This window comes from Acipenser ruthenus, chromosome 46, assembly GCF_902713425.1.
Source record: "Acipenser ruthenus chromosome 46, fAciRut3.2 maternal haplotype, whole genome shotgun sequence".
In the NCBI taxonomy this organism is placed as follows: Eukaryota; Metazoa; Chordata; class Actinopteri; order Acipenseriformes; family Acipenseridae; genus Acipenser; species Acipenser ruthenus.
In genome coordinates, this window is record NC_081234.1 from 6270795 (window position 1) to 6283605 (window position 12811).

At 39.0% G+C, this 12811-nt stretch overlaps 1 protein-coding gene across 1 annotated transcript; it reads left to right on the top strand.

Moving 5' to 3' along the window:
• The first annotated feature begins 4767 nt into the window (after positions 1–4767).
• LOC117397958 (TM2 domain-containing protein 2) lies at positions 4768–10927 on the top strand. The gene is made up of 4 exons (XM_033996938.3): positions 4768–5369; positions 5849–5936; positions 8448–8563; positions 9727–10927. Exons 1-4 carry the CDS (start codon positions 5104–5106, stop codon positions 9938–9940), a joined length of 684 nt encoding a protein of 227 aa, XP_033852829.3. The 5' UTR covers positions 4768–5103; the 3' UTR covers positions 9941–10927.
• Positions 10928–12811: the final 1884 nt, after the last annotated feature.

Below are 12811 nucleotides of genomic sequence, written 5' to 3' on the forward strand. Positions count from 1 at the left end.
CTTATGAGCCTGCGGAACTGACTCCGGTCTCCTCTGTGAAGACGAGGTAGGCTATACACAAGGAGTAAAGGGGACCCAAAAATTCTGGTAAAGTACAAAAGACTGTTGGTTTGCTGTGTAACGTAGATTTGGAGGTTGAATAGTAATACCAAGAAGTCATATAAATACTGCCAGCTATAGCTTGAAATCTAAGTTTGACCTTGGTAGAATGTCATCTCTGGTTATGGTCCTACTGTAGGGGTGCAGGTTGTGTAAGAATAGCTTCCGGTTCCCCTGCCAGCTAGAGGCTCATCAGAGGATACATGAGAACAAGCAGGGAGAGGATGGAAGAGGGGGGGCAGGAGGGAAGAGAATGAAAGAGAGGAGGAGAGACGGGAAGCTGGGGGACAGGAGGGAAAAGAGGGGTAGAGAAGGGAAGAGGGGGACAGGAGGGAAGAAAATGAAAGAGGGGGAGAGAAGGGAAGACAGGGGACAGGAGGGAAGTGAATGAAAGAGAGGGGGAGAGAAGGGAAGAGGGGTAGAGAAGGGAAGAGGGGGACAGGAGGGAAGAAAATGAAAGAGGGGGAGAGAAGGAAAGACAGGGGACAGGAGGGAAGTGAATGAAAGAGAGGGGGAGAGAAGGGAAGAGAGGGGGAGAGGTGGGCAGAGAGGGGAGAGAGGAGGGAACACGGGGATGCCAAGAAATGAGAGAAAAGAGGGAGAGGCACAGGAGACCAGACCGAAGGGAAAGAGGAAGGGGATAAGGTCAAAGCGAGGGAAGAAGAAATGGGCTAGGTTGGATATAAAGGGAAAAGTTTCAGAGAGAGAGAGAGATGGGTGCTGGAATTGGGGGAGAGGAGAACAGGATAAGGTCAGAGAGGAGGAAGAAAAGAGCTCAAACAAAACGTAATTCAGCAAAGACAACAATCATGAATACAAAACCTGGATTCAATATTGTTGTTAAGAGCTTGGTTAAATTCAAATCTCATACCACCCATATTGTGTGTGTCTGTGCGGGAATAAACCTGAGGGTGGGTATTCAAAATGTAACCCTAGTTAAAGACTAAAACCCAAATATCACAACCCCATAAAGAAAAATGTACAGCCTCAACACTTTGTTCCAGTTCTTGGATACACTGACGAAACTTGAGACAAGTTGTTCAATAAAAAATGTTAATTTAAAAGCCTGTCTGATTCATTAAAATGTGTTGAAGCTGTTTTGTGTGTGTGTGTCTGAGTTGTCAATAAACACGATGAGATGTGAACAGAATTACAGTAGCAGACTTGACTGCTTTCTGTCGTGGCGCTCAATTAGATTTCTTAGGCAATGTTGCCACCATGTGGCGTAACTGTTAAATGACATCAAGTGCATTCACACAGTACAGGTACAGTACTCCCACACACACGCACTAACACTCTCACACACACATAGACCGAAAAGCAAACCACAGAATGATGTTTTAATAGATCTTTTATTACCCCACATTGCTGATATTGTTTATTATTATTATTATTATTATTATTATTATTATTATTATTATTATTATTATTATTATTATTATTATTATTAAAATAAAGTGCAACGTTATCCAGCATCAACATATGCAGACTAACCTCTGATACCCAGTTTGGAGTTACTGTTAGAGGAGATGCAGACTGTTGATGATTCCATTTCTAATTCTCAAGGCAATTCTGTCACAGTGAAGCAGTTTGATGTTCAAATCTACATCATCTCTCTCTCTCTCTGACAAACCAAACATTTGAGTGAAACTAAGACATATAAAAGCGATCTGTTTAGTTAAAACGTCTGACAAAATCCAGTGGTGATCATTTTAAACATCAGTTGCTCATCTATGCAATTGCACATTCATTCATTATTATTATTTGTTTATTTAGCAGACACCTTTATCCAAGGCGACTTACAGAGACTAGGGTGTGTGAACTATGCATCAGCTGCAGAGTCACTTACAACTATGTATCACCTGAAAGATGGAGCACAAGGAGGTTAGTGATTTGCTCAGGGTCACAGACTATAGTCAGTGGCTGAGGCGGGATTTGAACCGGGGACCTCCTGGTTACAAACCCTTTTCTTTAACCACTGGACCACACAGCCTCCTATCATTCATTCTTTCATTCATTCGTGTGGGATAAAGTACTACATTTTTGTTAAGTTGGGGTCAAACATCCAACAACTCCACAAACATCTCTATAGAACATGTCACAAGCCATTATAATTTTTTTTTTGCAGTTCCCTTACTGTTTCATGGTGTTTGTAATCATTTTCAGTGATTCTCCAAGATTGAGTTGTATATCTAAATCTGCTTTTCCCAATCAAAATGTTTCTATATACAGTATATATATATATATATATATATATATATATATATATATATATATATATATATATATATATATATAGGTCTGTGTTTGGGTGCTTTCATTCAGTTCTTGTAACCTGCCATAGGCTGCGTCAGACAAAGGGCTAGATTCTCAAAGCGAATGACTCCAAAATGTCATTAGCGCAATTTTTTCAAACAGTAAAAAATGCACCTAAAAAGTTACCAAACATATAACTAACTTAGACATGCAATGTGTAGTTTAGAGTTTAAGAGGGTTTATATATATATATATATATATATATATATATATATATATATATATTTATATTTTCCCAGACAAAAGTGTCGTTATAGACATGAGCCAACACCATTTAGTGGTATGACACTTTGCTAGCAAAATATCGCATAGCATAAAATCATTGAAAACAACTAAACTGGGAAATGTAAAGCTGTAAATGTATGTATAATTTATCAAGGTCACTACTGGCACGTGAGTGTCAGTAGAAAAAACAAATACACTGCCACTCGACTGTCAATATAAAAGTGGAAGACATAATGGAGCATATTGACTATGAAAAGTCTGGAGGGGGGGGCAAACCAAGGTCTGGGGATCTCACTTTTCAGTCATGTTCATCCATTACAGCTCACTTGATGATAAATCAGGGGACTGCCAGCTAGACCACGTTTTGGAGAACACCCTGATGTTCATTGCTTTCCATGTTGTTTTCATACCTTATACTGTTTGGGGTCATTATTTTAACAGTGATCCCTTCACCTAAACGTCGGATGGTAGAAGTTATTGCATGTCTTTGTAAAATAATTTCATGTCAGTGCATGAGGTACAGTACGTAGAATACATCCTGATACTGACAGCTGGGTCCGACAATCTGCACAAATGCCCATTGCATGTACTAGGTCTTTTCCAAACCTTTTGCTTATTACACAATGCATTGTAAAAAGAAAATTTAAAAAGTTTTTTCACTTCTTCACTAACCAGGATGCTTTGTTTTTGTTCACATAAACACTTTAAAACATTTATTTTCTCTCATGCCAATGGAAATGACCAGTTAGTGGACTACCTTCAAGAGGCACCAGTGAGAGACCAGTTCCCTCCAGGTCGTATTCCGAGCAGCTTTCCTTTACATCAAACAGTCTCATGCAAAATGCTCTTCCGAAAGTCAGTTGGCGTCTAAAGTGAGATGGTTGGCTTGCCAATTTGCATTTCTCCTTGCGACTCCCTGGCAGTAGGGTAGGATAGGGAAGTAGGGAAACTAGCAGTGTGAAACAGGGATCTAACATTAGTGTGAGACTTTCTGATTCTCTGTAACTTAATCAGACTGCATGATATGATTACAATTATTAGCCACTAACTCATTGTGTGATCCTGAGCAAGTCACTTAACCTCCTTGTGCTCTGTCTTTCGGGTGAGATGTAATTGTAAGTTACTCTGCAGCTGATGCATAGTTCACACACCCTAGTCTCTGTAAGTTGCCTTGGATAAAGGTGTCTGTTAAATAAACAAATAATAATAATAATACTAATAACATGCATCTTTCCAGACTGTCTGTGTGTGTGTATAATGAACTCCATTATACATTAAGTGACCTTTGTTTCAGGGCTTTCCTTCATATTTTCCAATGTCCTTGCATTTTAATTTGTTAAGGATTTAATTGTTATTTTCAGATGCACTACACATCAGATAACAAAACTATTATGAAAAACAGTACTATAAATGTGATGGGGGGGGGGGGGGGTAATGATTGAGCATTCTGTATTAAAAAGTCTGCATGAATCTAACAAGTGTAATATGGTGCTCAGTTGAGAACCATGAAAGGGGGGGCATCTAAAAATAACAGGTGAATAACAAAAACAAAAAATGAGGTTAAAATATTACAAAATAAATTAATATCTAACTATGTCCAAACATTAAACTTTTTATTTGGTGTATAATGCAGGTGACTTTTGAATTGACATTGTGCCAGAGGTACATGCATCTCCATAAGGCACCAAAAGATACTAGCCCTTTTCTAGGAATGGCTATACAAATAAAAGCTGCTACAGTATTGCTTTCTTTCTATCTGCATTCTTGTCTTTTGAAACGCGTGTTAATAGCATTATTGTCTATTGCCACATGGGTGTCCATAGAATTTTGCCTGCTGACACAATGGTGTCAACAGCATCTTCCATAATGTATTGGTGTTTGTCTGTTTACGTATACCCTTATGTGCACTCAGAAAACATACCTTGCAGCAGACAGTCCAGTTTGAACGTTTTTTCAAAGATTTTTCTACGATTTGTTACCAAATGGAATGCTCCTCTGTACCGACCATTATTGAAGCATTAATAAAAAAAAAGAAAGAAAACTATCCAACTAGTCAATATCAACGAATGTTTCGTGCCTTTCCATATCATGAATATTCATATTTGTGATTTTAAAACCGCGCCTCTATAGACTCATTTCTCCGCCTACTTACGACACAGTTTGTTGGCTCTCCCTTAGAATTGTGCAGTGTCTGTAGTAATGTGGACTTAATTCCAGAACTCGATTAAAAGGGCACTTCTTTTTTGCAAACATTTTATTGTCTGTTATTTTAGTAGTTTTTAAAATCAATCAATCAATCCATCCATTTTTTTTAATATTAAAAATTCAATTTTGCAGTCAACCGAGAAGAGTTTGTTGACATAGGCCTTACTTCCGCCGTGGGAGCAACCTCGAGATTGCAGTTTCATGCTTTTAGCTTCGAAACAGTACGGTCAGTCTGTTTGATTGAGTAGGAAAGAAAATATGTTTAGGGTTTCTGTGAATTACATTTTGCTGTGCGGGCAGGTTTTGTTGCTTGTGGCTGTCCTATTGCTGCAGTGTTTAGGTGGAATTTATTCCCAAAATACGACATCAGCGGCTTCCTCCAGAGATGGCACCCGCGGAGCGTCCTCAGGAATCAGCGACCAGGAGAATGGCACGTCGTCATCATCAAATACCCCGCCGAGCGACCGGTCAGATATGTGGGAGTACAAAGACCCATATTCACCATGGGTTCTGTGCAGCTATCTGTAAGTATTCGTTTCTTAGGTTTTTGGTCAACAAAAGCCCTTATTCTCGAATAGCAGGGATGGAAATGAGACTCCTATACGGTAGCAATTTCACCCATTCCAGGTATTAGAGTATGATTAGATTTGGTGTATAGGTAACAAGCTCAGATGTGTCTTATTAAACTGTTTGTAAAAATCAGGATTTATCAGATCATTAGCGATGGGATCCTTAATTCCATTCCTGAATAACACCACAATTGAATCTGCAGGGTGTCCTATAAATCAGGCATCAAAGGCGTACTTGTGAATGTTGGTTGTCTGAGTTTGTTTCAGGTGTGGAATACAGTATTTATAGACTAAGATGAACACCATTTTGATGTGTGACTACGTCTTAACAGAGAACATGTTATCCACGGTGTAATATATTGTCTGTAATGCCTGATTTGTGGGACTCCCTGTATACAGTGCCATAGTATTTGTTTGTTTTTCCTTCCTTGAAGGCCAGATGAGTTTATAGAGTGTGATGAGCCAGTGGATCATGCTGGAAATGTAACTGCTCGGAATGAACTTGGCCATGGCTGTGTAAAGGTATGTGTGAAACAATGTATACTACTGTACATAATCCTAGTGAGTGGGCATGTATTCTAAATAATCCTGTGTTATTTATTCATGGACTTGTGTGAGATCGTCTATATATGCAAATGTTTGTGATACATATAATTTTTTTTTATTAATATTAGTGGTGCACCAATAAAGATTTTCTTGGCTGATACTGATACCAATAATAAATACAGTGCAGGTAAACTACTAGAACAAGACATAGAGCTTGTAATTAAACTCTTTTTAAAATTATGAATGTTAAACAATTAACAAATTTCAACTACAACAACGTTAAATCAATTCTTATTTTAAGCATACACTGCTTAAAAAATGCAGCCCAACTTAAATTGTTCACTTATCAAAAACAGAAAAGATGTCATGAAAATATCTGGTCACAAAATTCAGTCAAACTTGAATTTGTTACTGAGCAAGACGGCACAGTAATCAATTCCAGCTTCAAAATGCCACCTAATACATAAAGAGAAATTACAAAAGGTAATTCCCACGTAACGTTTAGAGAGCCCACAGCTCCTTGGAAGTTAGGGAGATTGTTGTCATTGCTGCTCTAGTCTTGGTTTAAAAAAAGTGCTTTTCAGCTAAACTGTTTACATTCAAGGATTTGAACAAGTGAGCTACCACACGGAGGAGGAGCTGCGGTGATGCCAAGCTGCCAAAGAAAGAGACACATCGCAGAGACAGTTTTGTAACTAACCGTGCATTGATGCTGCATTTAATACTATTTTCTTACGAATAATAGTCTTTATTTTGTATATCGCCTTTTTATGTAAAACATCACAAGGTGCGTTTACAATTAAACACATCAACACATACAAACAAATAACATTTAAATAGGTGAAAATGCCAACACATCCAGAGTTCTTAATTACCATGGGAAGAGCGTTCCAGAGTCTAGGTGCGTAACTGCAAGAAGCCCTGTCACTCATACAGTGGAGCCTGGTTTTGGGGTCACCTAAAAGTCCACAGGCTGCAGATCGCAAGTTGCACACAGGAATGTAATTGGCTAATAGGTCTGAAATGTAACATGAAGCCAAACCATTCAAGGCCTTATAGGTCAACAACAATGTTTTAAAATCAAATCCTACTCTAACAGGCAGCCAATGCAGTGCAGTGATACCTGAACAGGTGTTCTATGTCTCACAGGATTTAGATCTAATTATGATGCGAGCAGTTGGGTTCTGAACATACTGCAGCTACTGAGAGCATTTTTTGAGACACCAACAAGCAATGCATTGCAATAATCGAGTTGGGATGAGACAAAAGCATGCGCTAGCTTCTCCGCATTAGGTAGAGAATGAATAGGTTGTAGTCGGGCAATTTGAAGTAATTTGAAATAAAACAAACAAAAATAGGTTTAAAGGGAACCGTGGCGCCAGGGGCGTACACAAGGAGGCCCAAGCAGGGGCACTGCCCCCTCCAATAATCATCTCCCAAATATTGATTTCTGCTTATCAGTGTATCGTGTTTGAACTTTCTGTCACTGACACTCTCAAACTGAACGTATTTCCTCATAACGTGCAGTTATAGAAGTGTTTGTACTCAGTTTACACATGTTTCCCCCATAAATGCAGTTAATGACGCGCGCGTATTCATATCCACTTAATGTTTGAGTCCAGCTGCAGTAGTACAATTAGTGGAAAAACAGCACATTTTTTAAAAAATTATGCTGTTTTATGGTAGCAGTTTTTTGCAGAGGGAGAACATTGATTTAGCCAGTGCAGTAAGTGTTGTAGAGAGCCATTTAAAAGTCTTGCGCAGCCTGAGAACGGAAGAAAAGTTAGTTCTATGAGTACTTTTTAAAAGCTGAAAATCATGCTAATGAACTGAAGGCGCCCGACAAAAGCACGTGAACATTCTTATGGGCCTCGCACAGCCAGAATCCCACGTTGTTTAACCTTTGCAAGAGAAATATAAAGTCGATAGTTTTTTTTTCCATGTTGCTGTAAGTGAGATCGACAGAATCACTTAATCAGAAAAGTAGAGAAATACTCCCAGCCGCGTCCTATCTTGAAAACTGAAAACCTGAAGACTGTTAATATACTAAAGGGAAAGCACTTGTGAAGCTGAATCAAGAATTTCAATGCAGAGTTCCTGAAATGCAGTGCGATTTATTGGTACACCACATTGAGCCTGTTTTAACGCTCGGGAATCGGACAATGCAATGTTTTTGCCAGAACTCATGAAGGTCTGTAAAGAACACGACCTGGGACTTCTGTATCCTGATGTATTCAACCTACTGGTGCTTTTGGCCACGCTACCTGTTAAAACTGCATAAAGATGTTTCAAAAAGCTCCACAGCGTATGGACTTTCATTTAAATGGCGAGTGAGTGTAATGCTATTTATTTATATAACCATATCAACACACACACATGCCCCTGCGTGGCGCTGACCTGAGGTATCGTCATGGCTATGACATCACATAGTCAATAATACAGGTCTGTCTGTTTTTGCTTTTTTTTTTTTTCTTTTTGATTCTGTAGTTTGGAGGGCAAGCATACAGAGATGTTGAGCATTCAGAGGTAGTGTGCAGAGCTCTGGATGGGATTGAGTGTGCTGGAGATAGAGAGTTTCGACGAGGAAACAAGCCATGCATCAAGTAAGTATTTAATTGCAGAAGTGTATCGCAGTCTATTGTATGCAATAAAAGGGTAAAATGTCATGTTACAAAGCCAAATGTGTACAAGCCAGAGAATCTATGCTAAGATTATGTAATGCTCTTTAATAAAGCTAGCTGGAATTTGAATACTAGTGCCTGATTTTGTAGGTAACATTTTGGGGTCCTTAACTAGGGGATTTTGCAAAAAGTGATAAGTTTGTCCGATAGCACCCAGCTGAATGTTTGTTTGTTTGTTGTGTGGTGTTGACAGATGTTCCTGCGAAGTGCCTTTTTTATTTATTTATTTTATTTTTTTGAGTTTTTTGTAGTATAACAACAATATGGATTCTTGATCTGCAGTCTTTTGATACATCTGTTTGTGGTGAATGGATAAATTAGTATCCACTGTACTGTATGCATGTACTTAAAAGGAAGCAGTGGATTCCATTCTTGGTTTTGACATGAGTTGACCACTAGAGGGAGACATTTAGTGCACTGTCATTCTGCTTGGTGGAATATTAAACTTCAGTGAAATTAGATTTTTAAACCGTTTACTTGCACTACACTGTACATAAAAACTGAACTAGCAACATCAGCAACCCAGTTCAACCTCTGTTTTTTGCTTTGTGAGAAATGACTTGAATCTGTTTGCTGGGAGAAATATTCAAATAGTCAAAGAAACACTGTTTAGTGTATTGGGTAGCAAATATGACCATATTCGTATTTGTTCAAAGATTCAAAGGAAATGTGTACGAATAACATAATGAATAAAAACTGCATACATTAAGTTTGGAAGAAATAACACATTCTACTGTACAGAAGATTTTTTTCTATCCTTTCTTTCATAGGTAATTTGATGGGGTTTCATGTTAAAAGATGTATTACTATAATAGGGTACGAATTGTACTTTTATTTTCCAGCTAATTCAAACTTAAAACAATATTTAAAAAAATAACTAAATCTGTAATCATAACTACTTATTTTCAAGTTGGTTGTTAAGCATAACTCAGATGAATTTGTGCAATTTAGTTTCCTCCTGTTGCGTGGCTTTTGTGCTCAATTTATATTACAATAAAGTCTTTTGCTTCCTTTTCTCAGTTTGGCAACCAAGATGTTGGTCATTGCTTTTTTTAATATTATGATTGTTGCTGTTTTCATTTCAGGTACACGGGGCATTACTTCATAACCACCCTGCTGTACTCCTTTTTCCTGGGCTGTTTTGGAGTGGACCGGTTTTGCCTGGGTCACACTGGCACTGCTGTGGGGAAGCTGCTGACACTCGGAGGTTTGGGCATCTGGTGGTTTGTGGATCTCATATTGCTAATCACCGGAGGACTCATGCCCAGTGACGGCAGCAATTGGTGCACTTTTTACTAAAAACTAAACTAGAGTGAGGACAGAGAGTTGTGAACTGGATCAGCTGGTAGAGGCAATACATTTCTATTTATTAGAAACGTTACGAGCCCTAACTGCTGTGTACAAAACAATGTGCATACAGTGGAGAGAATGGATCAGGAGCCCTGAACAGACAAAGGAGAAACGATCAACAATTGAAATCGGTCTGAACATTCATTATGAAAAGGCTGAATATCTTATCTGTAAAAGGCACTGGGAGCCAACAGCTGTACTGTGGGAACTGGGGTGAGTCACTTTACCTGCTTATGGCTCAGTACCCACCCAAGCTGTAACACTGGGTTCAAGGAGAAACACGATAAAGGGTTTGTTGCAACAAAAGATGCCATGCCAGTTTATTAGGACGTGTATCAAATATCGGGTTGGGCCATCTTTGCTTACCCTCATCACCTGCTGTAAGGTTTCAGAAGGGATGTTAATCAGTTCAGTCACACGTGTTTCAGACTTGACAGGCCTCTCTAACTGCCCCTGTCTGTCACTAGCTTCTGTCTCTCTTGGCGACTGCATTCCCATTATTTTTACCATTGCTGGCACTCTGATACAGTCTGTCAACATGACCATTGCTATTCTGGCACCTGCTTGATATGCACCCACTATCATGTCTCTCTCTCAATGCTGTTGGGATCACCGTTCACATGATCACTCTAATAGACAGGTCCTAACAAAGTGGCCTGGCAGTATACATGTGGGGACAGAACATAATTAACAGAATATATATATGTGTGTGTCTGTCTGACAATGTTATGGATTGGTTATATGTAGGTGGCTTGTTGATTTGTTTTGTTAAATCTGTGATAACTGTTTTTTTTTTTTTCTGTTGCAGTGTACTGTTCTTCCCTTTTCATATAAAGACTGTACTAAAATGTACAAGACTCCACAAGCTTTTGGTGGTTTTGGAATTACACTTTGCATATTTAAAAATAAACTAAAAAAAACATTCTTAGGATAGGATGCTATGTCTATGTTACTCCCTGTCAGTAGAAGTTTGAATTAGTTTAGTTATCTGCACAGAACATTCTTCAATGGAGGAATGATTCACTTGCCTAGAGATATTGCCTAGAGATAGGGGAGGCACTTATTTACAATGCAAGATAACCGTGTATAAGAAGGAATGGGGTGTCTGATCTTTATACAAATATATCAGAAAGTTTGACTGGTTTCAAGGCTCTGATGTGCAATAGTGAATCCCCCTGGGCTCTACATTTAAATGTTTAACTACTGGGCCACTGAGGTAGTGTTTCTACTGGCCTGGATACAGTTTTAACTATATGCACATGTTGGTGTGCTTGTGAGAAAATAAATACTGAATTCAATACTGAATTCTCTTTTTTCATAAGCAAAACTGCAACCAAGCTGTTACCGTATGGTCACGACAATGCTAAAAGGTTAATTGATTTAGACTAATTGTAATAATAAACACTATTAAAACAATAATCGTAATACAAATAATAATAATCCTTCTCGGAGCGTTGTCTCTTGTGTACCTCTCCCAAGTCCGCACTGCTGATAGCAACGAATCCTGTAAAGATTGTGAATGGCATTTCTGACCTGAACATATAGTATCTCAAATGAAAAATTAACAATTCGATCCTGTTCAGCTTCCGTACAGCATGTAAGGGTATCGTTTTTCACTGCTGTCACAACAGACAAACACCTGTATTCTTGCAAACTATACTGTGAGACTGGATATGATGTAAACTAAATGTTGATTTCCCAACAAAAAAAAAAGCTGTTTATCTGTCTGGGAAACTGACGGCAAACAAAGCAGAACATGACCTATGAAGCCAGATTAAGTCTTTCCACTCCAATTTCCAAGACAATTTTTGTCTTCATTTTTTTTTTTCATAATGTTTTTCTTTATCAATATTGATTCCAGCACTTTGCTTTTGGCTTAATGGTGCAGTTGGTTGCCAGTGGTGTAGTCCTAAAAATGAAAGTACCGGAATGCCAATAAAATATATATTTTCTTTAAAAAAAATTATACACGGGGGCTCCCGAGTGGCGCATCCAGTAAAGGCACTCCACGTGGAGTGCAGGATGCGCTCTATAGTCTGGACGTCGCGAGTTCGAGTCCAGGCTATTCCATTACAGACCGAGGACGGGAGCTTCCAGGGGGCGGTGCTCAATTGGCCGAGCGCTGCCCGGGGGGAGGGAGGGTTAGGTCGGCCAGGGTGTCCTCGGCTCAACGCGCACCAATTGCCTGTAAGCTGCCAGAGAGCTGTGTTGTTCTCTGACGCTGTAGTTCTTGGGTGGCTGCATGGTGAGTCCGCAGTGTGAAAAAAAGCGGTCGGCTGACGGCACTCGCTTCGGAGGACAGCGTGTGTTCGTCTTCGCCCTCCCGAGTCAGCACAGGGGTGGTAGCGGTGAGCTGAGCCTAAAAATAATTGGCCATTTCCAAATTGGGATGAAAATAATAATTGGCAACGACTAAATTTATATAAAAAAAAAAAATATATACAAATTCATGTTGTATTTGTTCATTGAGCTTGATTTTATAGGTAATGTATGCGTCTCGCATGCAACTTTTATAAGAACATAAGGAAGTTTACAAACGAGAGGAGGCCATTCGGCCCATCCTGCTTGTCTGGTTGTTAGTCGCTTCTTGATCCCAGAATTTCATCAAGCAGCTTCTTGAAGGATCCTAGAATGTCGGCTTCAACAACATTACTGGGGAGTTGGTTCCAGACCCTCACAATTCTCTGTGTAAAAAAGTGCCTCCTTATCTAATCTTTATTTCTGATCACAGATCCTTGTTTCTTTTTTCAGGTCGAAAAAGTCCCCTGGGTCGACATTGTCAATACTTTTTTTTTAGAATTTTGAATGTTTGAATCAGAT